This window comes from Lissotriton helveticus, chromosome 2_1, assembly GCF_964261635.1.
Source record: "Lissotriton helveticus chromosome 2_1, aLisHel1.1, whole genome shotgun sequence".
Taxonomy (NCBI): Eukaryota; Metazoa; Chordata; class Amphibia; order Caudata; family Salamandridae; genus Lissotriton; species Lissotriton helveticus.
In genome coordinates this window covers 385,290,057-385,315,213 of record NC_136059.1, presented here as the reverse complement: position 1 = coordinate 385,315,213, position 25,157 = coordinate 385,290,057, and the positions used below count along the sequence as shown (strand labels likewise).

At 44.5% G+C, this 25,157-nt stretch overlaps 1 protein-coding gene across 2 annotated transcripts in view; it reads left to right on the top strand.

Moving 5' to 3' along the window:
- LOC144818001 (complement component C6-like) overlaps nucleotides 1-25,157 on the top strand; it is a 909,016-nt gene that overhangs the window by 410,036 nt on the left and 473,823 nt on the right. For both annotated transcript variants that reach the window (XM_078675007.1, XM_078675006.1), the window contains exon 7: nucleotides 9,096-9,296. In XM_078675007.1, the coding sequence (XP_078531133.1) occupies nucleotides 9,096-9,296 (201 nt within the window). The remainder of the gene's footprint in view (nucleotides 1-9,095; nucleotides 9,297-25,157) is intronic.

The window sequence follows — 25,157 nt, the reverse complement described above, 5'->3', positions numbered from 1 at the left end:
GTGTGTATGGCATGTCCTAATAGTTAATGACAGCCATTTTCTTTTTTCACTATTGCAAGGCTACCTGTTCTCCAAAGGCCAGAATGGGCAGTTAGATTATTACATTTTATAATTCTAACTGACTCAGGGAACTAGGTAGAAATTCGAGTTTAGTGTGCCTGAACTCAGAATGGATCTTTTAGTGAAGTTGGTTTTAACATTCTGTGTTTGAAAATGCCACTTTTAGAAATTAGGTATTTTCTTGTCTAAGTATCCAAGCCTGCCTCTGCTAGGTTGTGTATTCCTTGCTTGGAGTTTGAGTGACAGGGCTGGGGGATTCCAGGAGACAGGGTGAATCAGCCCAGTGGTGAATAGAGAGATCTGCAGGTAGATGGGTGGGAACAGTTGCACCTGGGACCTGAATAGGGCTGTGCCTGTCTTCCACAATGCTGGCTCCACCCCCTGCGGTGCGTCTGATGTTTCTGCCCTGCACTGTGAAAGGAAAGACGAAGTCATGTAAACAGAGTGCTCCGGAACTGGTTTGGACTAGGCGAAGGCCCCTCCGCCCTCAGAGGAGAAAGGATTTTGGGGTATAAATATTGGGACCCTGATCTCAAGAAATAAGATCACTTTTGGACAAACAAGAAGAAACCTCTGCTGAGGAGAGGAACCTGAAGAAACTGAGGAGAGTCTATCCCTAAGCTGAGTGCTGCTTGGGGATTGGCCTGCAGTGGTTGCCTGACTGCCAAAGAGATGAGAAAGGGACTTTGGGTATTTTCATCAACTTGTAAGGATCTCCAAGGGCTTTGGAACAGAGCTTGCCTCCTGCTGAAGTCTCAGGGACAAAAGGGGGTGGTGGTGATGGATGGAGCATCTGAACCAATCAAACACTCACACCCAGTCAACAGATCTGGGTTTAATCCATCACCGTTCTTTAGCCCACTCTGCCACCCCAGTTCAGACATGGCCATATGCAAATCAGTCTGACCCTGTGCCTCATGGGAACAGTCCAGCCCGAACTGCTAAGCCATGCCTTCCCTGGACCGGAAACAAGCTTCCGAGGACCGGTTTCTGGCATTTCAGCCATCTTCAGCCCGGCTTGCTTGAATCCAGTGGCCAAGTGAGCAAGGGACTCACGTCTGAGCATACCCTGCCAACTTATGGCGAACAAAGTGGTACAAAAGGGGGTCTTGATGGACGGAGCATCTGAACCAATCAAACACTCACACCCAGTCAACAGATCTGGGTTTAATCCATCACCGTTCTTTAGCCCACTCTGCCACCCCAGTTCAGACATGGCCATATGCAAATCAGTCTGACCCTGTGCCTCATGGGAACAGTCCAGCCCAAACTGCCAAGCCATGCCTTCCCTGGACCGGAAACAAGCTTTCGAGGACCGGTTTCTGGCATTTCAGCCGTCTTCAGCCCGCTTGCTTGAATCCAGTGGCAAAGTGAGCAAGGGACTCACGTCTGAGCATACCCTGCCAACTTATGGCGAACAAAGTGGTACAAAAGGGGGTGGTGATGGACGGAGAATCTGAACCAATCAAACACTCACACCCAGTCAACAGATCTGGGTTTAATCCATCACCATTCTTTAGCCCACTCTGCCACCCCAGTTCAGACATGGCCATATGCAAATCAGTCTGACCCTGTGCCTCATGGGAACAGTCCAGCCCGAACTGCCAAGCCATGCCTTCCCTGGACTGGAAACAAGCTTCCGAGGACCAGTTTCTGGCATTTCAGCCGCCTTCAGCCCGGCTTGCTTGAATCCAGTGGCAAAGTGAGCAAGGGACTCACGTCTGAGCATACCCTGCCAACTTATGGCGAACAAAGTGGTACAAAACAGGGTGGTGATGGACGGAGAGTCTCAGGGACAACAGACTTCAACCCCCGGCTCCCCAGAGTTCCTTGGGAAGGTCCTGCTGCTGTTTTGGGTTTTCTGAGGGACTGCATGTTGCAAGGAGCTGGAAGCGCGACTCAAGAGGAAGAAGCTCGTCGCCGTCACTGCTGCTGCCGTCGCATCTTGGATGTTGCCGCTGTAGCTGTTGTATTGCACCGCATTGAGAGAAGCGGCTCGCAACGAAGAGGAAGCGTGTCGCCGTTGCTGCTGCTGCCGTCGCATTTTGAATGTCACCGCTGTAGCTGTCGTATTGCACTGCATCGAGAGGAGGGAATGAAGGAGAAGTGTGTCGCCATCGCTGCTGCTACCGCCGCATCTTGGATGTCGGCGCTGTAGCTGTCGTATTGCAGCGCAGCAAGAAAAGCGCCTCGCATCCACGGAGAAGTGTGACGCCGTCGGAGCTGCTGTCGTCGCATCTTGGATGTCGCCGCTGTACTTGTCCGATTGTGCGGAAGTGTCTCGCAACATCGGAGAAGATTGTCGCAGTCGAAGCTGTTCTAGTCGCATCGCAGAACAAGGGTGTCGCCGCTGCAGCTGACGCATAGAATCGAGACTTCTAGCATCATCGGTGAAGCATGTCGCATCTGGAAGATCTTCACGTCTTTATTTCTTTGCATCGGAACTTTGCTGCATTTCCATCGCTGCAACACTTTTGTTGTGGAAGCGTAACGCATCGTAAGGTACATTGACTTAAAGTGTCGCATTTTAAGAACAGAACAGAACTAAGCTAAAACTACCATTTTAAGTACAGTATTGTGGATTTTTGTCGTTTGTGGTCTTGTGTTAAGTCTATATAAAGAACATTTATTTTTTATATAAAACCTGTGTGGTGTCCATCTGTAGTGTTGTCACATGATTACTGTATGTGGTCACAAATGCTTTACACACTGCCTCTAAGATCAGCCTGTCTGCTCATGCCAAGCTACCAAGGAGGTGAGTAGAGGTTATTTTAGGAGTGTACCCCCTTACCCTGACTAGAGGCAAGGGTCCCTCTTTGTCACAAGTGCCTACCTGTGCCAACTAGAGACCCCCAAATCTAACAATGACATTGATGAAACTCTGTAGGATGAACTTGACGATGATCAGCTTTGTGTTTTGGGGTCATGGCGAAACGGCTTCTGGAACTTTCTGGCATCCATTTTCTCTTCTTGTTGTGATGCAGTTAGTTACTCTTTCACTCAGCAAATCAATATGAAGTGGTTCTCCTTACCACAGCCTATGCACATCTGGCCTCAGGAGGGTTATTTGCCTTTATGTGGATATGAAAACCCACACCGGAAACACAAACTTTTTAGGTTAAGCTAGACAATGCATGCACTGTCTCTTAGAGACCTGCTGTGATCAGTCTGTGTGCTTCAAGTCCATCCCTTTTTTTGACAGTGCTTTTAATATGTCTATGTCAGTGTCCTTTAAAAATCCTTGTTTACTAGTGGTCAGTCCTGCCTCTTTGTCCCTCCTTTGAGCAGGGACTTCGTACTGTCTCATTCCGCTATGGCTCTTTATATGTTTTCTGGGGACTATTTTTTGGGTTTCCTGCTCTGGTACTGTTTGTTTGTCTGTGTTTAACTTCAGCACCCTAGCTGCTTTCATTCAAATATAGCGTTTTTCCTCCCACCTCCTCTTAATGCCACAGTTGTATTACTGCTACAACTTTTTACTGCTGCCTCCCCCACTGTGGCTCCTTTATTCTTGCTTGTATTTTTATAATTAGGCTTTTTGCACTTTTCTATCTCCACCATCATTCTGGCTTTTTCTAGTAGCATATTTGCTTTGTTTGGGCCCTTTTTTTTAAGGGGGATTGGGCTTGTTTTTTTAGGTATGGCATCCCACCTCCTCTTTTCCTGGCTTTTCATTGGTACCTGTGCAGGCCACCTACTTTTCCTCCAGTTCTATTGGCTGCTATTAGCTGTAGCATGTTTTCTAACATTGGCCAATGCGTGTTTACAGTGGCTTATAACGTATTGGAGCACTTTACATGAGGCCACTTAAACTATTGGTTTACCTTTGGCAGAGGCTGCTTAAATTATTTGTTTAATCAAGTGATTAGCCCAGAATCAGATGTTGAGTCGACGTGGAGACTCAAACCCTGCTCCTCAGGTCCAAAGCCAACAGCTCTAACTATTACGCTATATTGTGGTCCGTTCTCTGTAATGCTGCTTTTAGCAGATATAGACTTTTTAAGTGTGGGAGTGGATGATGGCCTTCAGTAATTGTTTTTTTAAAACAATAGTGTGATTCACAGGATGTTAAGCTGCTCCAAGACTCGAACCGGATTGCCCAGCTCCAGAGTCAGCAGCTCTGGCCGTGACGCCACTGGGATGGTGTCGCACCATAAACAATTTACAATGGCGGTAATAAAACCACTGTTTCACATGAAGTAAAGCTTTAGCAAAGGCCCCTTCCCTCTCCACAAAGAGGACTTCAACAGGGGTTACGCCCATTCGTTCGCTAGAAGAAAACTGCACCTTTTGACCAAGGATGGCAGAGAATGCTGTGCAGCAGGGCCCACCGTTCGCCAAGAGGCCCGAGCTCAACTCACCTGGCCTGTCGGGTACCAACAGCAATGGAACAGGTGAGATGGTATAGATAACAATTGCTTATCAGTACAGATCGAATTATTAATAATTTGCCATTAAATCTTGCCCTTTCAACATCCGTGGGCGCTAAAATTAGTTGTTAGCTGTGCAACACATATACTGATCAGTAGCAGTCACTTTACTGCCCAAGGCAGGAACCTCGCCGCTTTCTTAGCCAGCCAGCTTCAACTACATCAGATGCTATGTAGGTACCCACGTATTTATAATACCGAGCACAAGCTTTACTACATTTATAACCATACTCTCATTTCCTGCTCAATCGGCAGTGGGGCGGTATGTAAACATCTAGCATTTGGTAATAATCAAGTACCCACCAATAACAAAATCCACCCGTTCTTTTAAAAAAGCAATGGGGGTGGGCAAGTCTATTAATGCCCAGTGCTTACTAATGATCAGTATCAGCACTTTCACATCTCTCTCATTTAACAGACGTTCGATTTCTATTCGTATTGCTGTCGGACCACACGTTCCTGTTGTAAGATATGAGGTGGCTATGAATACACTCATACAGATCTATTAAAAGGTGTTCATCAGTGTCGGCGACTAACGCAGTCCACTCACCTGTAATATTGGCATTGATGCATTTATGCATTATGTGACTGTCTAAATGTATGGTTATTTATCAAGCGGAACACTCTGTACAAGAGACAAGGGACGTGGATTCAACAGAGGGTGGCAAGTATACTTTGCCCATTGCCCTCTTATGCTGTCTTACCGTGTACGGAAGTCGGATGTGGTTTGCATGCCGTGAGCGCCCCTAATCCCCAGTTGTCCATGTCCAACCTCAAAAAATATTTTGAGCACATAACAATACTTATCGATAAATAGTTCTTCGCTCTGTGTGTCCAACACATACGCGATGAGCTGGCGAATAGTAACTGTCTACATCAATATTTTAGGATAATCTCTACCCCTGTGCTTTCTTGCAAACCTGTATGTGAACTGAGTGGTTGAGGTGAGACTGCCCCCCTTCACAGTTTCAGACCTATAAATTTGCTGTTTGTTCTGCACGCAGTAGACTTCACTTACGCGTTGCTATGTTGAGGGAACACCTTTCAAGCGCCACCGTCCATCTTTGACAATGTTGGGCACATTCATTTTCATTTTCATTTTTAGGCCCAGGGAGATAAAGTGATTTGCCCAGAATCACAGGATGTTTTAGCCAGTGCCAGACTTGAACCTGGTTCCTCTGCTTCAAAGTCGGCTGCCCTAGCCGTTAAACCACACCCTCACACCCTTTTAATATTAGGTTAAAAATAAGGTTTTATCAGAAATGTGCCTCCTGGGCTTGTGTCTTCTGGGAAATGCAGTGCATGCTCTTAATTTTAAAATATACTCATAAACACATGCATAACTTCCTCCCTTTCATGTCACCATACAATTCAACTCCACACATTTCCAATACACACCACATAATCCACACCAAACCACATATTTCAAATACACAACACAATTCCATAACACACCAGATACTTCCAACACACACATATTTACATTATATCATACCACAACTATTACAATACAACCCATATAATTCCACTCCACACCACATGCGTCCACTACACTCCAAACCAAAACACATAGGTAAAACACGTTGTCACTGGACAATGCCAATAGATGTAAATCTTGAAAATGAGAGACCTATTGAGACCTATTGCATTGCAAATGCTTCTTTCTCTTTGTAGAATGTGACTTGCGTGTGTCTACCTGATGTCTGTCCTTACTCTGCCAATGCTGATTCATTTTTCTCTGATCCAGCATTCTGCAGCCCTGGCGGACATTAGCACTTTCTCTCTCAACAAATGTCTTCTGAAGGAGTCTGAAATACACCTATCGATAACTCGAAGACGTATGGTTTCTTCATCATTAAATTTACTAAATTTACATGCTTAATAAGCACACCAAGTCTTTCAACAAACAAATCCATCATTTCACCAGCTTGCTTTCACGCTTGATTGAAATTTACCTTTCATAGTTAACACTCGGCATCGGATTGAGCTTGACTTCTAATGCTTTCTTGACTTGACGGCATGATATTGCCTCATCTTTTGATATTTTCTTCAGCACTTCTTTTACCCCAACACCAACCAGGTTCTTTAAGTTCTTAGTGATTTTCTTATCATCCACCTCTTCTATGGCATCTATGAAATCATCTAATTTTCGACCCATGCAGTACATCAGGTGCCAATATTCTGCTCTTTGGTGGTGGTGAAGGGTGGTGGTAGTGTAGAAATGTGGCTGCATCATACTCCATGTCCTCCTTTGAGGTTACTGAAAAATTTAGCAATTCCGAAAGCCTGTGGCAATATCCATAGGAACCTGCAGTCTTGCGCGCACAAACCCTGTGTTTGCACTCAAGTTCTCTTGCCCTATTCTGAGGTTGTAAGGCATTTTATCAGCTATTGCTGGTGAGAAATGTTTTGTTGCTTCTACCTGATTATCACTGCTTCTAGCATCTACTTTGTACCTGTGATAGCTTTGTGTTAGGCTGCGGCTCAGTATCTCTTCGTTTGGCCTTACCAGTGGGTTTATGGTGACCTTTTGGGTGTGCTCTGCAGAGCCTACAACTTCTTCGAGAGCCATATGCTTCTCATCACAATAGGCACACTTGGTACAGCTGAGGAGTTTATTGTAGGGTTGCAAACTTTCCGGGAAAGAAATCTCTTTTCTTTGGGGCACAGATCCTGCACTCATTCCCAGTTGTAGTGTCCTTCCCAGCCCCAGGGCATGCAAATCAATAACCCACACACAGAGCTCTGGGTTGTATGATTTTATTCCTCAACTTGCAACCTTACCCTACTCTCCAATTGCGTCATAACAGTTTATAACCACAACATAACACCTGCCAACCAGTTACGTACTTTCTTTACTAAGTCAGCCGAGAACCGCAAGAGTCCTCGAACACATGGTCTCATGACATTACAGACACCACTTATTAAAGAAGGAAATACCACCAACTGGTAAAATCCACTCTACTGAGAAACCACGGGAAAAAATTGCCATTCGGTTTATGCCTTATAGACAGAAGTCCCTAATGTACCACAATGCTTCAAAACTATGTAATTTACCACCCAAAATAAGATCAGTTGTGAGGGTTTTTCAAAAATTACAAAGCCCAAGAAACTAGCTTCTGAAACAGAAGAATTTAACTGGTTATAGACCCTAACCTTGCAGAGGTAATGCAGAAATATTGTGCCCAGTAGGGGGTGCCATTCCTGCCACTAAAATAGTAATGAATTTTTGCTTTTGGTAACTGGATACATCCAAGAGGATATATTGTATCCCTCAGCTTCTCAATCCACCTGAATATGTTTGAGGATCTGGCACTAGGGGCCAGATGTAGGTAGCCCTTAACTAGTCGGAATCGGCCGTTTCCGACCGGTAAAGGGCTATGGAGATGTAGGGGCACAAAAAACGGACATATTCGGTAATTTTACCGAATATGTATTTCGAGATGTAGGTAGCACTTCTAACAGTGCTACAGGGCCTTAAGAATTCAGTATTTACCATGCAATACAATTGCATGGTAAATTACGAATTTTTGTGTACATGCACATCTGTGCATGTACACCTGTGCCATGTGGCACACAGACATGCACTAAGGGCATGTCTGTGTGCCACATGCCGCAAAAACTAGTTACAGGGGTGCAACAGGGTGTCAAAGTGACACCCTGTCCCCCTTAGCAATGCGGTATCAATCCTATGGGCTTCAAGGCCCATAGGATTCAATAGCAAATACCGATTCGGTATTTACCGAATCGGTAAATACCGAATTTACCGATTCGGTAAAAAATACCGAATTTTTACCTACATCTCATTTACAGATTCATAAATACCGAATCGGTAAAATTCGGTATTTATGAATCGGTAAATGAGATTTACCTACATCTGGCCCTAGATGCCTACAAGTAGATATACCTATGGAGGTAATTCCACAGCACCAGCAGTAATGCATCAATTGCAATTTTTCCAGTTGGGTTTTGTGGCATATTATTATTCCTGTCAAAGCTGCAATTTATCAAGGGAAAGAACATTTATGTAATAGACGCTATGGGTTTCATTTAGAGATTGGTAGACTGGGAGCTCAACCATAAATTGGTAGCCTGTCCGCCATAGGGTACTAGGCTAGAATAGTATTGCCATCCTATTTAAGGTGGAGTTGCCAACACTGATCTTCCCTTCCTCAGACTCGGACAAAGGAAACAAACAATGAAGAAAACTCCCTGGGAATCAGTGCCAGCTGTTGTTCTGCTGAAACAAATCCATCTTTTGGAGTTTGTTTCAGTAAAACAAAAAATGAATGCTGAGTGTGGCAAAATAAGATAACTGCTGGGCCTTTGTCTTTGAACTCAGTACATGTGCACTAACGGATGAACTGAAGGCAAAGAAACCCAGTCAGGCATTGTGGACAATATAAATAGGCATGCAGTCCTTCACAACGGAAACAGAGGCCTTGTCTTCCGATGACGTAGCGGGCTGAGTGAGCACCTACCAACCAATAAAGCAAGCCCATTGTACTTCTGAAGATAAAATGATGGTCTGTTTATACTCTAAAGAACTGAAACTGTTTTTTTCAAACTATATACTTGCCTAATTCTGATACTCCTTTTTTCCAGGTGGAAAATGATGAAGATGAGGTGGAGACGGATTTCTATTCCAATCTAGTTAATATGAATGATGCATCTTCTTACCAAGGTTCACACAGCGGGTCTTCAAGGAGTTCTGGTGGAATCCCATTACTGTTTTCAAGAAAGAGTAAGACAAAAATCACGTCATCCTCATCATTCAAGGAAGCTGTTCAAGCATCTTACAAAAAGGTACATGAAAGAAGGATATCATTCCTCTATCTGTGTTCAGAAATGTGTGCCATGCAGAAAGTAGACAGCTTCAATAAAGTGTAATCATGATTTAACTCACTCTGTTAAATATGAGATTCATTATGTGAGGAAATTACATTCCAGAAATAAGAAAATTGTAGCCTACTATCCTACTCAGAATTTCCCTCCTCCTCTTTCATTATTTTTGTTAGAATGAATAATGTTTCATTTTACTTTGTTCATTGGAAAGCTAGATAATGAGCCTCATCTACAAATAAATAAGGTTTTGATATGGGCGCCCAACAACTTAGCTAAGCAACAAAATACCCACCAAATCCAGCTCTACTCATGTAAAGATTTCTACATTTGATGCAGATATTTTGCTTCCAAAGAAAAACTCAGGTGGAAAACTATTGAGTGATGGCAGGTGCAGCATCGCAGTCTGTTATCCACTTAAGTTATTCCGAGAGATAGACTAAGAAAGTGGGGGTCCATATCCAAGAATAACATAACTAAATGTACCCCACATACTGGTAGTTTTCTCCCAGCATGTGGGGTGCATTTCAAGTCTTTGTGTTGGTTTAATGTCAGTTCCAGTCAGATAGGACAGTTGTGAAGATTGCACCATACGAGCAGCCCTTAATTGGGAAGTCCATCCAATGTAATTTTCTTCATTGCCGATCTGTTGCCGTGATCTTCTCTAATGGTGGATCCAGTAGTAATCTGATATACCTGCTTCCCCTGTATTCTAAATGAAGTGGCTATGGCAGAGCTCAGCAGTTGTGACATCAACAGTTTTATGAAGTATATCCTGTTAATACCCACCATTAGAGGTAGGTTTAAGGAACCTAAAAAGTTAGAGGTGGTGTTAGACCTGACAGCTTTGGGTCTTCCCCAAGATTTTCACCTGCTTACCTTCAATTTTTCCTGTATTCTTCATGTTGGCCGTGGGACACTGTGAACTTTACCACTGCCACCGAGTGCTAAAGTGCCTGTGCTTCTCGCCTTAACATGGTTTGATTGACTTATCCACAACTGGTATATTTAATTGATCTATAATCCCTAGTAGAGTACACTACATGTGCCCAGGGGCTGTAAATTAAAATGCTCCCAATGTGCCTGCAGCACTGATTGTGCCACCAACATAAGTAGCACTTTAAACATGTCTTAGTTCTGCCACTGCATTGAATGGGAATTTAAGGCGTGGCAAGGGGCCAATCCAACATGGCAGTGTAAGCTTTATACGCTTACACTGCCATGTTGGATTGGCCCCTTGCCACGCCTTAAATTCCCTTTTTATTAGATATACATCACACCTAAGTTGGGCCCTAGGTAGCCAATAGGGCAGGGTGCTGTGTAGCCAAAAGAAAGGACATGTCCATTTATGCTTTGCTTATCCTGGTAGTGAAAAACATCCAAATTAATTTGTCACTACTATTAGGCCTACCCCTCTCATAGGTTAACATTGGGGAAATCCTTATTACACTTCTAAACTGTAATCCCTGACAGTGATGTAGTAGTTCTCTCATGTTTAATATCATTGGAATCATAAAAAATGATAAATCATCTTTGCTGGCAAAGTTGAATTTATCTTTACTATTTTAGAAATGCCTTCTTTAGAAAGATTGCGATTCTCTGCTCTTAGCTCTGTGCTCCTGCAACCTGTCTCCAATACATGTTTGGGGTTGCTGACAGCTAGACTTTGTGCATTCCCTCTAGTCAGCCACACACAAAGGAAGCTTAGGTGTGACTGAGTGGACATCCACATATGACAGGTCATCCTGGGCAGGATGGGAAGGAGAAGCTGAGACTTACACATGAATGGGAACCGTCTAAATTATTTGAGTCTAAACAGCATATGTCTACCTTCCTCCAATCCAAAGGTAAAACAAATGAAATATAACATTCTAACCTTCTGTTAGCCAATGGGAGAGCTAGGCCTTATAGTAGTGACAAACAGCGTTATAGGTTTTTCAATGCCAGGACATGTGAAATGCAAACCCATAAGTTCTACTTTTTAAATACAATGCACCCTGGGCTCTATGGGATTTTAGCACCTATCTTATGGGTGACATAGGAGTGGCCCATGAGGTGAAGGAGCGTAATGGAACAGTCACCCTCCATAGAGACCTCAAACCCCCCGAAACACATTTAAGGACATGTATGTCATTTACCTGAATCCTCAATTTGAGAGGTACGAAGTAACCATGCTTCTGGTGATGGATAAAGGGGTGGAGGAAGAGAATGAATCCCTCCCCAACCTCCTATTGTCCAAGGAGCTGGGTTGGTCAGTGGAATGTGTTGTTTTCTCCCCTACCCTGGCCCCAGAGAAACAGGGGGACTGTCACCACTTGCTGGGACAGTTTCTCCCTCTTTGTTTTCACTAACTCCTGTTCTCACCACTTGATATACCAATGATATTGACACTAGGGACAGCATTTGTATTATGGAAAAAATCTACAGGCTGTCTGACCAGGTGAGGACCAGCATCAAGGAGGAGGTGTCCAAGATGCTGGAGCTTGGGGTGATTGAGCTACTCACTGCAAGCCACACCAGAACACAGGTTTTATGTAGACTACAGTCTCAGCACAGTCACCAACACAATGCTCACCCCATCCACAATTGTTGCTTCCTTGACAAAGTTGACTTTTAAGAAGCAGCCCAGAAAGGTGATCTGGACAGAGGCATGTCAGAATGCTTTTTACACATTGAAGGAGGTTATTTGCATAGTACCCATGCTCAAAGCTCCTGACTTCTCCAAGGAATTTATTGTTCAAATGGACACCTCCAGGCATGGCATAGGGGCTGTGCTCTCACACCTGAATGAAGAGGGCTTAGACAAACCTGTAGCCTTCATTAGTCAGAGGTTACTTCCCAGGGAACAGAGGAGGAGTGTAATTGAAAGGAACACCTTTGCAGTGGACTAGGTACTGATGAGTTTGAGAACATATGTGTTTGGGACTAAGTTCCAGATTCAGACAACCCACTGACCCCCTTGGATGGCTTAAACAGATTAGGAGTGAGAATCCAAAACTGTTGAGGTGATCCATCTGTCTACGGTGGAACATCACCATGGAACTGACCACACCAATTCTGATGGTCTTTCTAGTTCCGTCCACCTTAGCAATTAGAACTCTCATGAGGGTAGATAGTTCACCCTGCTTTGAGCTGGGGGGGGGGAAGCATGTTAGATGTGACATCCCTGCTGTGGTATTCTCCCAAACTTTTTGCCTTTACTCCTCCTGGATTCCCGAATTCATGTTTGTTGGCATAAGGACTCTGTGCACTTTACCACTACCAACCAGTGCAAAGTGCTTGTGCTCTCTGTCTAAAACATGGTAAAATTAGCCTACACCAAATGTAAAACATGGAATTTACTGGTATGTTCATAGTATATGGTACTACATTTATGCAGGGCATGTAAAGAAATGCCAGTAGTGGGCCTGCAGCACCGATTGTGCCACCCCTTCAAGTACCACTTTTAAATATGCCCCAGGCTTGCCATTGCAGCCTGTGGTGTAGTTTTAACTGTTATTTTGACCTGGTAAAATACAACTTTTGCCAGATTTGTAATGCTTATATATCATCCCTCAGGCAGGCTTTCCTTGAATTGCCTTGGGCTCCATCTCCATCCATCACCCACACTTCACTTTCTGACCAGGCTGAAACTCAACCAGAGTGACCTTCTGGACATAAAAGAGTTTCAAAACTCCCTAACCAGATTCCAGTCTCTAAGTGGCCTTTTTCCAAAAGTGCTTTGTCTGAGTCTGGAGAGCCAACATGTAGGTGACTGCATCCTGTGGGGGTTTTATGGGATCTTGCTCTCACCCTTCTTCACAAGGCCCTTTGACAAAGTGACTAAACAAAAGCTCAAAAGAAAGGAACACTAATCCCTTCTGTGGAAACTCCCTGTAAGCAAACAACAGGCATGGTAAGAGGATGTCCCCACTTCTGCCTCAAGGACTCTGACAGTCCCATAATCATGCCTTTGGGGAATCTTTTTGAATATTTTAACAAGTCCATTGGTCTGGGGATGAAAGGGTATGGAGAACTTGGAGGTTACTCTACACTCGTCCCACATGAACTTCATGTATATTGAGATGAAGTTGGTGCCCTATTCAGACACTACCTTTTTGGCGAAATCCACTTGGTTAAATATCCCCATCTGTCCCCCGGCCACTGTTGGTGCAGTCACTGTCCTCAAAGTAGAGCCTCTGGGTAGGGGCTAGTATGTTCCACCAAGACCAGGTTGAACATGTTGCCAGTGCAGTCCTGGGGTCATTGGGAACAGTAATGACAATGTCCACCCACTACCTACGACAAAGGGACTGCCTATGACAGGAGCCTTCTGCTTCCCCATGGCATCCCACTGGTTTGGCAGGTAGTACAAGACCTGCAGAATGCATATGAGATCACTCTCCTCCAGGGCCAGTAGAAATGGGAGACAAGCCTTGTGAAGGTCTTGTCTTGCCTGAAATGTCCTGCCAAATGAGCATCATGAGCCAAAACCAGTATGAAGGCACTGTAGCACTGGGGGACCACCAACTCATGGGTTGCATCAGGCTCCGGAACCTTTGTCTCATTATAGAGGAGATCATTCTAACATTAAATCAAGTGCTCATCTGAGATGGTGCCAGGTGTCTGGGCCTTGGCCTGCTGCCATGAGACGTCAAGAGTAGGGCACTCTTTAGGGACTTTGCAAAACTGCTCCCTGGATGTCCTTCTTTCAGCTTGCCAGTGGCCAGCTTTGGTGGGTCTCCCAGTGCAGTAATGTCCTTCCCTGCAGGACCGTGGGCATCTTAGGAGTAGTTTTCTCACACCTTTCCTCTGTTTGGCAGGTACCTAGGCCGTTTTCTTAGGCTTCAGACCTCCTGACTACCCTTTTGGGCCGCCAAAAACCGTGTGGACAGGCACACCCACTAGGTCAACCCTCTAATCTCTAAGTAGGACTGGAGCGCCACCTCTTTCCAGATGGTGTGCTCAATGTTGTTATCAAGCAGACAATCCACAGGCATGACTGGACCGAACGCTGCCCTCTAGGAACCTGAGACCCCCCACATCGAATGTGAACCAGAGCCATGGGATAGTGACTCTTGCAGTTGTCAGCTATTACAACCTGGTGGAATACATTAGGGATTACCAGCTATGAGGACACTAGATGACACCTAACAGTAGTCATACTGGCTCCTGTGTCTCTCAGAGCCTGAAGGCACGTTTCTATTGATGGATGACCCACTGCCTATACTTCTTAGTGTTACTAGGCATGTGAGTCTTAGGTGCCATCTTGCTGTCACTCAGGGACATTAGGATAACTTCTGCACTTACCCCATCCTAGCAGGGACAATCTCCTCCCCAAGTGCTACACTGGCCATCTCCGGTGTCTGTCCACCAGTAGAAGCTGTGGCCTCTTAAGGCATTTGCAGTCCCCCATGATGTGCCCAAATCTGCTTTGGGGCCTTTGGATAACTCCTTGTTTAGGTCGCGCTTCAACCTGTTGTATCTCTTCTGTTGGTTTTGGCAAACCCACCAGTTGCCATTGTTTGTCATCTGTGGCATTCAGAAATGCTGGATTGTTATTGGTGCATTTGTGGTAATGTACTTCCCAAGTCTGCTTAGCTCTTTCTCTGGCAATTTTACTCAGAGAGCATTCTGGTTGACCACCACACTAGAGACTAGTGTGATGGCCCCTACTCCCTCCTCCTGTAAGGGCATTGCAGCCTAACACAACTTGGTTTCCTCCCCTCTCGCTGCTCCCAGCTGCAGCGGTCTTCTTCATAAGTGCTTCTAACATTTGTTTGTGTTGGGCTGACTTTTTTTTTTTATTTCCTACTTGCCCGCCTCAAAGAAAACGAAATCCCAGATGGTATGCAAGGAGACACTTGATTAAATATACCAGCAAAGTAAACATTTGTTGTGGCAAGACAACCAAATCACAGATGCCACTTTACCAGAATGCATACAGACTCAGCAACAAATCTTTGTTTTTTCTGTTTTGAAAATAAATCACTAATTATAGGAAATAAATTGAGGTCTTCTGGTGAAAGAGTGGCAGAATTCACAGCAGTTAAATAATGGATCGGAAAATTCATGTTTATGGCAAGGGGTTTTAGCTTGAGCTTATCTGCTAATCAGTGTCACATGGTGCTTGGAGCATGTGCCCTGGGAAACACTTTACTGCGAGGCAGTCATTGTGAAACAAGTTCTGAGATTGGATCGGAAGGGCGACCTCTACATTTGTAAACTGTTACACGTTTTTGTTTTGCTTCTTTTGCTATAGTGTATGGTTTAAACAAAAGCGCCTCAAGTTTCATCTAAGGAAGCCTGTATAGCACGTCCCTATCTGCTCCTAATATACCTTTAGCCCGCGACCTTTGAGACACTCGTCTAAATCCTAAATCATTACAAGCACATAAATTAGTTCCAGAGATGTGTTCGCATGACTGTAACCCTCAGGGAGACATGATTTACCTTACCTGGTCAAAGTCTAGCTCTTTGATCTGCACGCTGAACTATAACATCTTGTGTTGTAGGCATCTACGAAATATCAAAATAAAGGTTTCTTGGATTCATAGTGAAACTTACAATGTAGACAGGAAACATATATTAGCAAACACAGAATATATATGATCCCAGAGAAACTTTAGTAGTGGGCTCAAAATGACATTACTGTCTTTGAACAACCTTATTACAGAAACATTTGCCTCACACTCACCAGAGAATACAATGATTTTAAACTATTATGGGGTATACTCACAAGAACGTGTGATAACTACCGCAAGAGTAGCGTAACACAACTTTCAACATCACAGAACTAGGATCCATGGGGCCCTGGTGCGAACACAGATATTGTGCAACACACAACATGCAACGATCATCTTGCACACAATGTCCGGGCTGTACAGGAGCTTCCAACCTGTGCTGTTCAGGCACCTAAAACGTGACTTCAACACGCCAAATGTGCGTTCAATGATGCCCCTGGTGCATATGTGGGCCACATTGTACTGCCTCTGGGCGGATGTGGCCGCGTCTCGGAGGGGTGTCATCATCCAAGGGCAGAGGTCATATCCTTGATCACCTGTGATAGTGCAGGGAGAAAAGAGTCAATACTTGGTTTGGCAGGATGTGATGGCAGGTCCACCAATCCAATGATGCCTGATCTGGCTGTGTTTGGGGTGAGTGTAAGCCAGCCCTCAGGGAGTAGCTGATGCTGACAACTACACCAACAGTCATCAGGCACTCAGAAATGCAAATTCAGAATTGTAAGGGGGATGACTCGAGTCGAACAGGGCTAGTGGCCGCGGATGCACAGCGGCCGACATGGGCACACTGCCACGGGACGCTGACCTGAGGGAGACTGGGGTAGGGTCATGTGGGCAGAGCAGTGCCTCAAATATGTCATGGCTGCATTTCGCATCTCCACACGTTCAGTGGGTGTGTGGCTGTGGTGCCATGAAATATCTGTATTTGGTGCAAGGGTAGCCCAGGATGACCATGGAGTGGTGTGGTTGTCTCTGGTAGGTGGTCATGTAGTTTGACATGTTAAATTTGGTTTGGGCACTTGTGCATCCCCACAGTTGTGCTTTGTGTGTTGGAGGCTTTGGGATGTGTGGTGTGTTGATTTGGTACTTACCGACAAGCAGTCCCATTCCATCTGTGCCATCCTGGAAGCGCTGATTGATGATGGACTGTCGGAAGATAAAGGAATCATGCACACTGCCTGGGTAGTTGGCGACGACATTGTTGAAGAGTCCCCGGTGGTCCACTATTGCCTGCACATTGATGGAATGTGTGTGCTTTCTGTTGCAGTAGTGGTGTGCAGTATCGACAGGGGGCACAAGTGGGACATGTGTGCAGTTGATTGCCCCCAACACGGCTGGAAATCCAGCTATGGCGTAGAAGCCTTGCTTTGTCTCCAGCTGTTCCTGCGCAGTGTTTGGGAAGTGAAGGTACTGGGGTATAAAGCTGAGGATGGCATCCAGGACAGGTGTGATGAACTTTGATAGGGCTGGATGTGAGACCCCTCTGACTCTGGCAGTTGTTGGTTGGAAGGTACCAGAGGCCAACAGGTGCATCACAGCCAGCAGCTTTGTCTGCGGAGGGATGTTAGATCTTGCTGTGTTGGGACCATCAGCCTGTGGGCGATGTGGGTCATGAAGCGGAGAATGGTTGTCCTTTTGAGCCTGTAGTGGGCAATGACTTCCTCGGACATCAGGTCTGTGAGAGTGGTCTGTTTTCGGTAGGTCTGCTGTCTTACTCTGCTCTGCCTCTGTGGTGGTCCTGGGGGGGCGGGGCGGGTCTGGGTTGTGGAGGTAGTGGCAGTCCTGGGGGTGGTGGCGGTGGGTGTTGTGGCCCTGTTGGGGCTCTGAGCTGCATGATGGGTAGGTCTATGGCGTTGTTTGTTCTTCAGGTATGGCTGTGTGCGGGACTCCATTGCCTACTGCAGATAGTTGTCCGTCTTTACACCTGTTTGAGGCAGGTGTTAAATACCTGCAGCTACCGTGGCTTATCGCCTGTTTTTGGTTTACTATGTGGGTCTGTCAATTCGTTGTGAAAGTGGTGTTGTTGTTTTTTCATGTGTTTCTGCATGGAAACGCCTACTCTGCATCTTATTAGGGTTAGTTGGTGGTGTCCGCTGTGTTGTTAGGTTTTGGGACAATTATCGCGGGAATATTGACAATGTCTGCTGTTTGCACCAGCTTGTGAATGGGGTGTTAGTTCTATCTCCACTTTTGGGGCCAGATGTAGGAGCCCAAATACCGGTCGGTAACGGCCGATTTTGGCCGTTACCGACCGGTATTTGGGTTTTGTAATGTAGGGGGCTAGAAAATTACAGAATCGGTATATTTACCGAATCGGTAAATTTACGGATTCGGTAAAATACCGAATCAGTAAATTTACTGATTCTGTAATTCAATATGTAGGTGGCACAGTTTTCAGTGCCACAGGCCCTTAGAAATTTGTTATTTACCACCCAAAACTATTGGGTGGTAAATTACGAATTTCTGTGTACATGCACATCTGTGCATGTACACCTGTGCCATGTGGCACACATACATGCCCTAAGGGCACACAAGCGAGAAACAGGGGTGCAACAGGGTATCAAAGTGACACCCTGTCCCCCTTGGAAATTCGGTATTTTTACCGATTCGGTAATTACCAAATCTGTATTTGCTATTGATTGGTATGGGCTTCAAGGCCCATAGGAATCAATGGCAAATACTGATTCGGTAATTACCGAATCGGTAATTACTGAATTTTTTGCGATTTTGTTTTTCCTACATAGCAATTACCGATTAGTAAATAAAATTCGGTATTTACCATTCGGTAATTTGCTATTACCTACATCTAGCCCTTGATGCGTTAAGGTGGAGATAAATCGGAGGTAAGTCCTTGTGAATATGCCCCTATGTGTTGAAAGTAAACAGTCAATTACTAGGATCTGTCAACTGTGCTTTAGAGCTAGAAAGAGGAAAGACTCATTATTAGGGGAAAATGGGGGACGAGTAAAGCCAAGATGAAGCAATTAGGACGAGGCTAAGGCTTGACTCCCATTATTATCACTTTATGTGTGAGACAGGAGGATACACTGTGTTGCCCCCTCATTTTAGCTGTCCTGTGTGAAAGAAAGCTGCATGGGCTGTGCCTTTGCTGTTTCGCGTGTGCAAGGATTGCCTTTTGCATTTGATTTGTGTGCAGTGAAACTTGCCCTACTTCCACTCAGGTTTTGTGTTTGAGTGACATTTGCACATCAGCTGCCCAATCTGGGCCTTCTCTTTCACTGTGTGAGTGAGGCATGTCTTGCTGAAGATGCTGCCACTGCTACCTGTTCAGGCAAGAACAACAGTAGTTAGGAGTATTATCCTCAGCCACCTGGACTATTGCAATGCTCTGCTGTTGGAATCCCCGGGATATCTGATTACCAGACTGCAGAATGTCCAGGCTGAAGCAGCTAAGTTAGCACTCTCTCGGCCACGCTGGTCGTCAACTACACAAACACTGGTGGACCTGCATTGGCTCCTAGTAGACCATAGGATCCGGTTTAAGTCATTGTGCATTGTATTTAGAGCACTCCATGGACAAGGCCCTAAGCTACTACAGGGCAAGTTTTAGTGGTACCAGCGTACCACCTTTAGCGTGGCAGCAGCTCACCTTTGGAACTCCCTCCCTTTAGAAATTAGGAGGACACAAAGTTTGCTGCTGTGCCACAAAAAAATGAAGACTTGGCTCTTCCCTAGGGTATAATGTGTGGAATCAAGGGCGCAGTTGTTCTCACCGGATGGTAGGTCCCTTTTTTCTTGTGCAGCTGACAGATCTTGTGCTGACTGGTCTCTTAGCGCCAGGATGCCCGTAGGGTTACAGTGCACTCTATAAATGCTAATAATAATAATAATAATTATCAGTGACAGTGTTGCCATAATTCTCTGTGTTTAAGTGGTGTCTGTACTGATTCATCATGTGCTGCACCTGCTCTCTGAAAGTAAAGTTTGCACTGGTGCCACCACAGCATTACTCGACCTGTCTGTTTGAAAGAGCGTTCTACTGCTGGGTACAACCACCACCTGGTGAATTCGCTTGTCTGCATGTGTGTCTGTACAGCCATGTGTGCGTTTGCATGTGTGTTTGGTCTGAATGTCTGCATGCACCTGCATGTATGTGCCAGTGTGTACAGCAAACTGAAATAAGGTCAGCAGATGAAAAAAGGACCAAATGTAGAACGAAGGCTATTCCGAAAGTGGGCACAGTAGAACTGGACTCTCTTCATGATGTACCCAGCACCTATGCCGTGGAGAGCCTTAAAAGCCAGGACCATGGACTTAAAATGTATCCTCTTGCGGATTGGGAGCCAATGCAGGGATTGCAAACATGTGGACGTCTGTGCTCTTGGGCCCAGCATATGTATTGCTGTGGTTACCGCCTTCTGGGCCACTTGCAGCCTTGACAATAGATACTCCGGCACAGTATGTTCACGTAGTCCAGCCTAGAGACTATCATAGCTTGGACTACTGTTTTTCTATGATTGACAGGCAGGAGAGGAAGGAACTTCTTTAGTATCTTCAACATGCCAAAGCAAGAGCCAACCACTGCCTGAATCTGGGCCTGCATAGAGAGGTTCACCCATAGATTTTTCACTGTTCTGACGGAAGTGGATGGGGGAGACATTACTGCTGGCCACCAATTACGCCATACACTGCTGGGGAGGTGGCTGAAGAAAATGATCTCTGACTATTTGGGATTACATTTAAGCTGATTAGCCTGTAGCCAGGAGAACACTTCAGTCAGACAGAAGTTTTTCATCTCTCCTTTAAAATAACACTTGGCCAGAGTCTGGCTGGGTGATGGCGTGAGGCAGGTACCCACACCAGTACTGGGCCATATCTTCTTTCCTCCAGTAATCTGCCCACAAATCTCTGGGGAGGAACACAGAGTTCCTTCAGTAGCAGTTGGAGGCACTGTGTCCCTCCACCACTTAATGAACGGGACTGGGTGGGATTGGTCCTTTTTAGGTCGAGCCTAGGCAGCGCATGAGCTGCTGCGAGGCTAGCAGTATTGAAGTATGACTTTGAAACCCCACCTACTCTCCACCCATATTTTGAATTGGCTTGTGTCATTGTCCTTCATAAACACTGGCTTCCGAGCTGTTATTAGGCTTTTTAGTCCCTCCTTGGTACCGCCTTGTCTGCATGTGTTACCTCCCATAACAACTGGACATTTTACTTATCTTGTTACGCAGTCTGCTTTACCTTGGCTGTGAGCACTATTTAGTTTAATGATTCGCCCCTATTTCAGCCACTAGGTTGCAGCACGCCGCCCTTATTTATTTTACTTACTAATGGCAGTCCGCTTTACTATAGCGGCTGTTTCTTTATTTATTTTAGCAGCATGGTCCGCTTTAAGTATAGTGGCTGCACTAATTTTATTTTTATTTTTTTTGTTTACTAGTGCCCGTGCAGCGCTATCACATCCTTGAAGGCCATGCCTCTTTCTTTAGACAAGCCATGTCTAAAGAAGGGTGTGTGGCTGCTATAAAAGTGAAAGCACGGCATGGATGCTTTTTAAAAAAGAAATCTATTTGTCAACTTGACAAACATATGCTTTTTTTCGTCAAAGCGCCATATGCCGCGGTTTCATTCTAATGTCAGCCATGGCCCTTTCTTTAGAAGCTGCTTGTCTAAAGTAAATGTGAAAGTGCTGCATGGGTGCTAGTAAAGAAAAAAATATTTCCAATTCAATGGGTCTCGCATTTGTGGGAGTTTAAGCTATGGCATTGCCAATAGCTCAAACTCTCGTAAATGCGAGACCCATTGCATTGCAAATGCTTGTTTTATTTTTGTCTCCCCTCTTTCTCCTAGTGGTGACCCTGTCCCCTCTTTTGCTCATTCCCCCAATATACCTTCCTGGACACTAAGGTGCTGACACAGAGGTCTGCCTTCTTGGTAAGCTCTCTAGGTAAAGTTAGCTTGCTATCAATCAGGTGTTGCCACAGCTCTGTATACAAGTACAGATCATGTGCGCTCCCCGGATCAGGTCATATAAATCCCATCAAAATCACTCACTTTATTGCTCCTTCACCTAACCACTCAGTGCCTTATTGGAGTAATCTTGGAGATCCACCTAAGACTGGTTTGGCATCGCTTGCTGTCTCTTAAAATCATGTGGTATTTCCCTGGTTAGAGCCAAAATTTGGTGACAAGAATAACTTTGACTTTCATAAGGGCATACTTCATCTTGTACTCTACATCTATTGTCAACAGGATATCTCGCCCCACCATACAGAGGCATCATTAGGGCTACCTCATAGGCTGAAAAATACTTACCAATGTCACCTCCCACCAGATAGCTTGCCACCGGATCTGGGAATTTGGACCCTCTTTTCTCCACTGGACACTGTGTTGTTGTTGCCACCATTGTTGTTGAACCCTTTGTGTTGCAAGGCTTTTGGGGAGAGCTCCTTGAGCCTCATTTCATATGCCAAAAGGAATTTTTTCTCCTCCAAGGCCCTCCGGACAGCTCCCTCCTCCATTTTGAGTTTGGCCAGCTGGAGTCTTTCTGTCCTCAGGGGACATGTTGTGGGAGGACAACCGCTCCCTGCCTTGGAAGAGGAACGTACTTCTGTGGGCAAGATGTTCTCCTCCTCTTCAGGGTGTTGTAGCTCAGGCCCTGTGGCCAGACCATTTTCCTCCTTCTCCTCCAAGTTCGCCTCCTCATCCTCAGGGGCATCCATCCCCGCCTCCTCTGTTGTAGCCTGCATCCACCTGACCTCCTCAAAAACTCTGAGGGCTATTTTGAAATCCACTTTGGTGGCCTTCTTTCCCAGATTTGGTCCTCGCTACTTACAGAGCCTCTGCAGCTCTGTCTTTTTGAGGTTGTCATTGTTGCTCAGCCAGAACTCTACTGTTCCAAGGAAGAAGTGAGGAAAGACTTACAGATTAACAAAGGAAACATAGCCAAATTACAAACTAAGGAGAATTTAAAAAAAGGCAAATTTGAAGTCAGATTGTTTTTGGGATTTTAGATTTTACACAAATTACTGAATGGCACTGCACAAATAAAAGTATTGGATCCTAGTACTCCAATCTAAGAAACGGGGGTACTTGTTGAGGGGTCTGGAAGCCCCACACAAGCAAAAACCAAACTCCTTGTCAGAGTGAACCAGAAAAGTCAGCAAATTAGTCAGCAAATTAACCTGTGGTAGCCTGGCACAAAAGCAGTCAGGCTTAGTTTTGAGGCAATGTGTTATGAATTTATGCAGCACTTCAAACAGTAACAGCGTGAAAACATGACAACAAATCCCAAACCAATCTAGAAAAATAGAGTACATTTTAATAAATAAACTGAGTTAAATAAACAATCAGTAGAACCCAGAGATATTCATATTGATAGTTTTAGGTCAAAACAGTGACTAAAAGCGCAAAGCACCACTTGCTGTTCATGCTAGTCTGGGGAAAGTCACAAGTTCAGGTTGACCACGATGGAGTGCATGTTGGATACAGGATACAAGTTGCTCGTTCTTAAGGGGTAGCCCCCAGGGTCTAGCGCAAAGATTAAGTTCACAGTGGAGGAAGCCGCGAGGAACAGGGAGAGGGTAATGAATGGTCATTGCTGCAGCAGACCAGGAGTTATGGGCTGGCATTGCTGTAGCACGAAGAGCCAGTTGGGCGTTGAAAACCGCCTGTGCTAGAGCTTCACCGCAGGGAGTTATTGCTGTATCACTTAGTGCAGATCTTGCTTTATCTGTCATCACTGGCAGTCTCTATAGCCCGAAGAGCAGATCTCCCCGGAGCTTTGTATTGATGGTCATCACAGTCGGAAGAATCTTCTCAAAAAGGGACCTGTTCATGGTCACAAAGTACCCGAAATTCTCGATTTCATCTTTTCATTTTTTTTAAATTTGCTGCATTCTAAAATGCACAAAGGAAAGCATTAAGTTTTAGACTATGCTCACCTCATCAATACTCAGAAGTTTCATTTTCTTTAGCACTCTTGAAACTTCATAACAAGCTTCTCCAGATAGCTTGTCATATTCCAATTCATTTTCATGTTCTATCATTAGTAAGCGATGTAATGTAATTCATTTATTGTTGTGTGCTGCTAACCCAGTTGGAGCAGTTACAACACAAGATAAATGGGATTCAGTGGTTTTCTATAGATAACCGGTCAAAACTTTAATTAAAAAACTTTTTCCTGTACCAGCTTGACCACTGACATACATTCGGATAGGTTGAAATGATGTGCCTTCTTTTTTTTCATGAAGAAAACCATGGTCGATCTGTTGTCTCACTTGCTGATATATTTCTTTCTGTTCAATATTTAGATGTTCTTCCATGTTTCCTAAGTCCATAATATCATGTTGAGCTTGATGCATTGCTGTTTCCACTTCACTCATTGTGATTGCTGTTTCATTTTCAAGAATTGGTTGTCCTAGTGGATCTTGACTCAGTGGAGCAGAACTTTGACTGTCTTGAGAACTGGCTCTAGCAATCTCAGCTGCAATAGTAGCTTCTTGATCAGTTTCTTCATTCAACATTCTGAGATAATTTGTAAAATCTGTGCATTCAAAGCTATCTTTACATGCATTGAAAGAATCTTCATAGCACTGAAAACCTCCAAGTAATTCCAGTTCCGTACAACAAGGCTTGAAGAGTTGCAGAAGTGCTAAATAGTAAAATGATCTTTTATCAGGAGTATCAAAACTCAGTTTTCTATGATTAATCAGATTTCCTTTAGTATGTTTCACCAAACAACCTTCTGAACCAATCACTGCATATTTTTCTTCATTTATGTTCTCTGTAATATTTCTCTTAAAACTGTAATATTTCAGCACTTCATACAGACATGTTTTCAAGATGAGGACTTCTATTTGGAAAATACGTATCCAATATTTTTGTTTTAAAAATATCTGTCCTTCCGGTTCATTTAATGCTAAATATTTCATTTCTTGTATAGATTTGAGTACTCGATTTCGTGTTGCAGCAAGACCTAGACTAACCCAAATTATTCCTCTTGACTTTGAATATAAACTTGCAGAGGACAACCGATCCGAACATCTCTCGATGGAACTGCATCTTGAAACTAAAGCTGTACAATTTCTTACTAAGACTTTTCTCGTGGGAAATTTTTTCTCATATTTCTTTCAACTCCGTCTTTTCTGATTCTGTAATGTATGACGTTACATACCGAGCAACAGCAATGGAATTATCCACAACATACTGGATATCCATATGATCATTCCACATCGACAAAATAACTGGATTATAATCATTAACATACTTTGATTGTTCACTTCTTTTTAAATTATAAGTATTTTTGAGAGATTTTCCAGTGAAGGTATGTCTCACTGCTGACATGAAACTGTTTACTCTT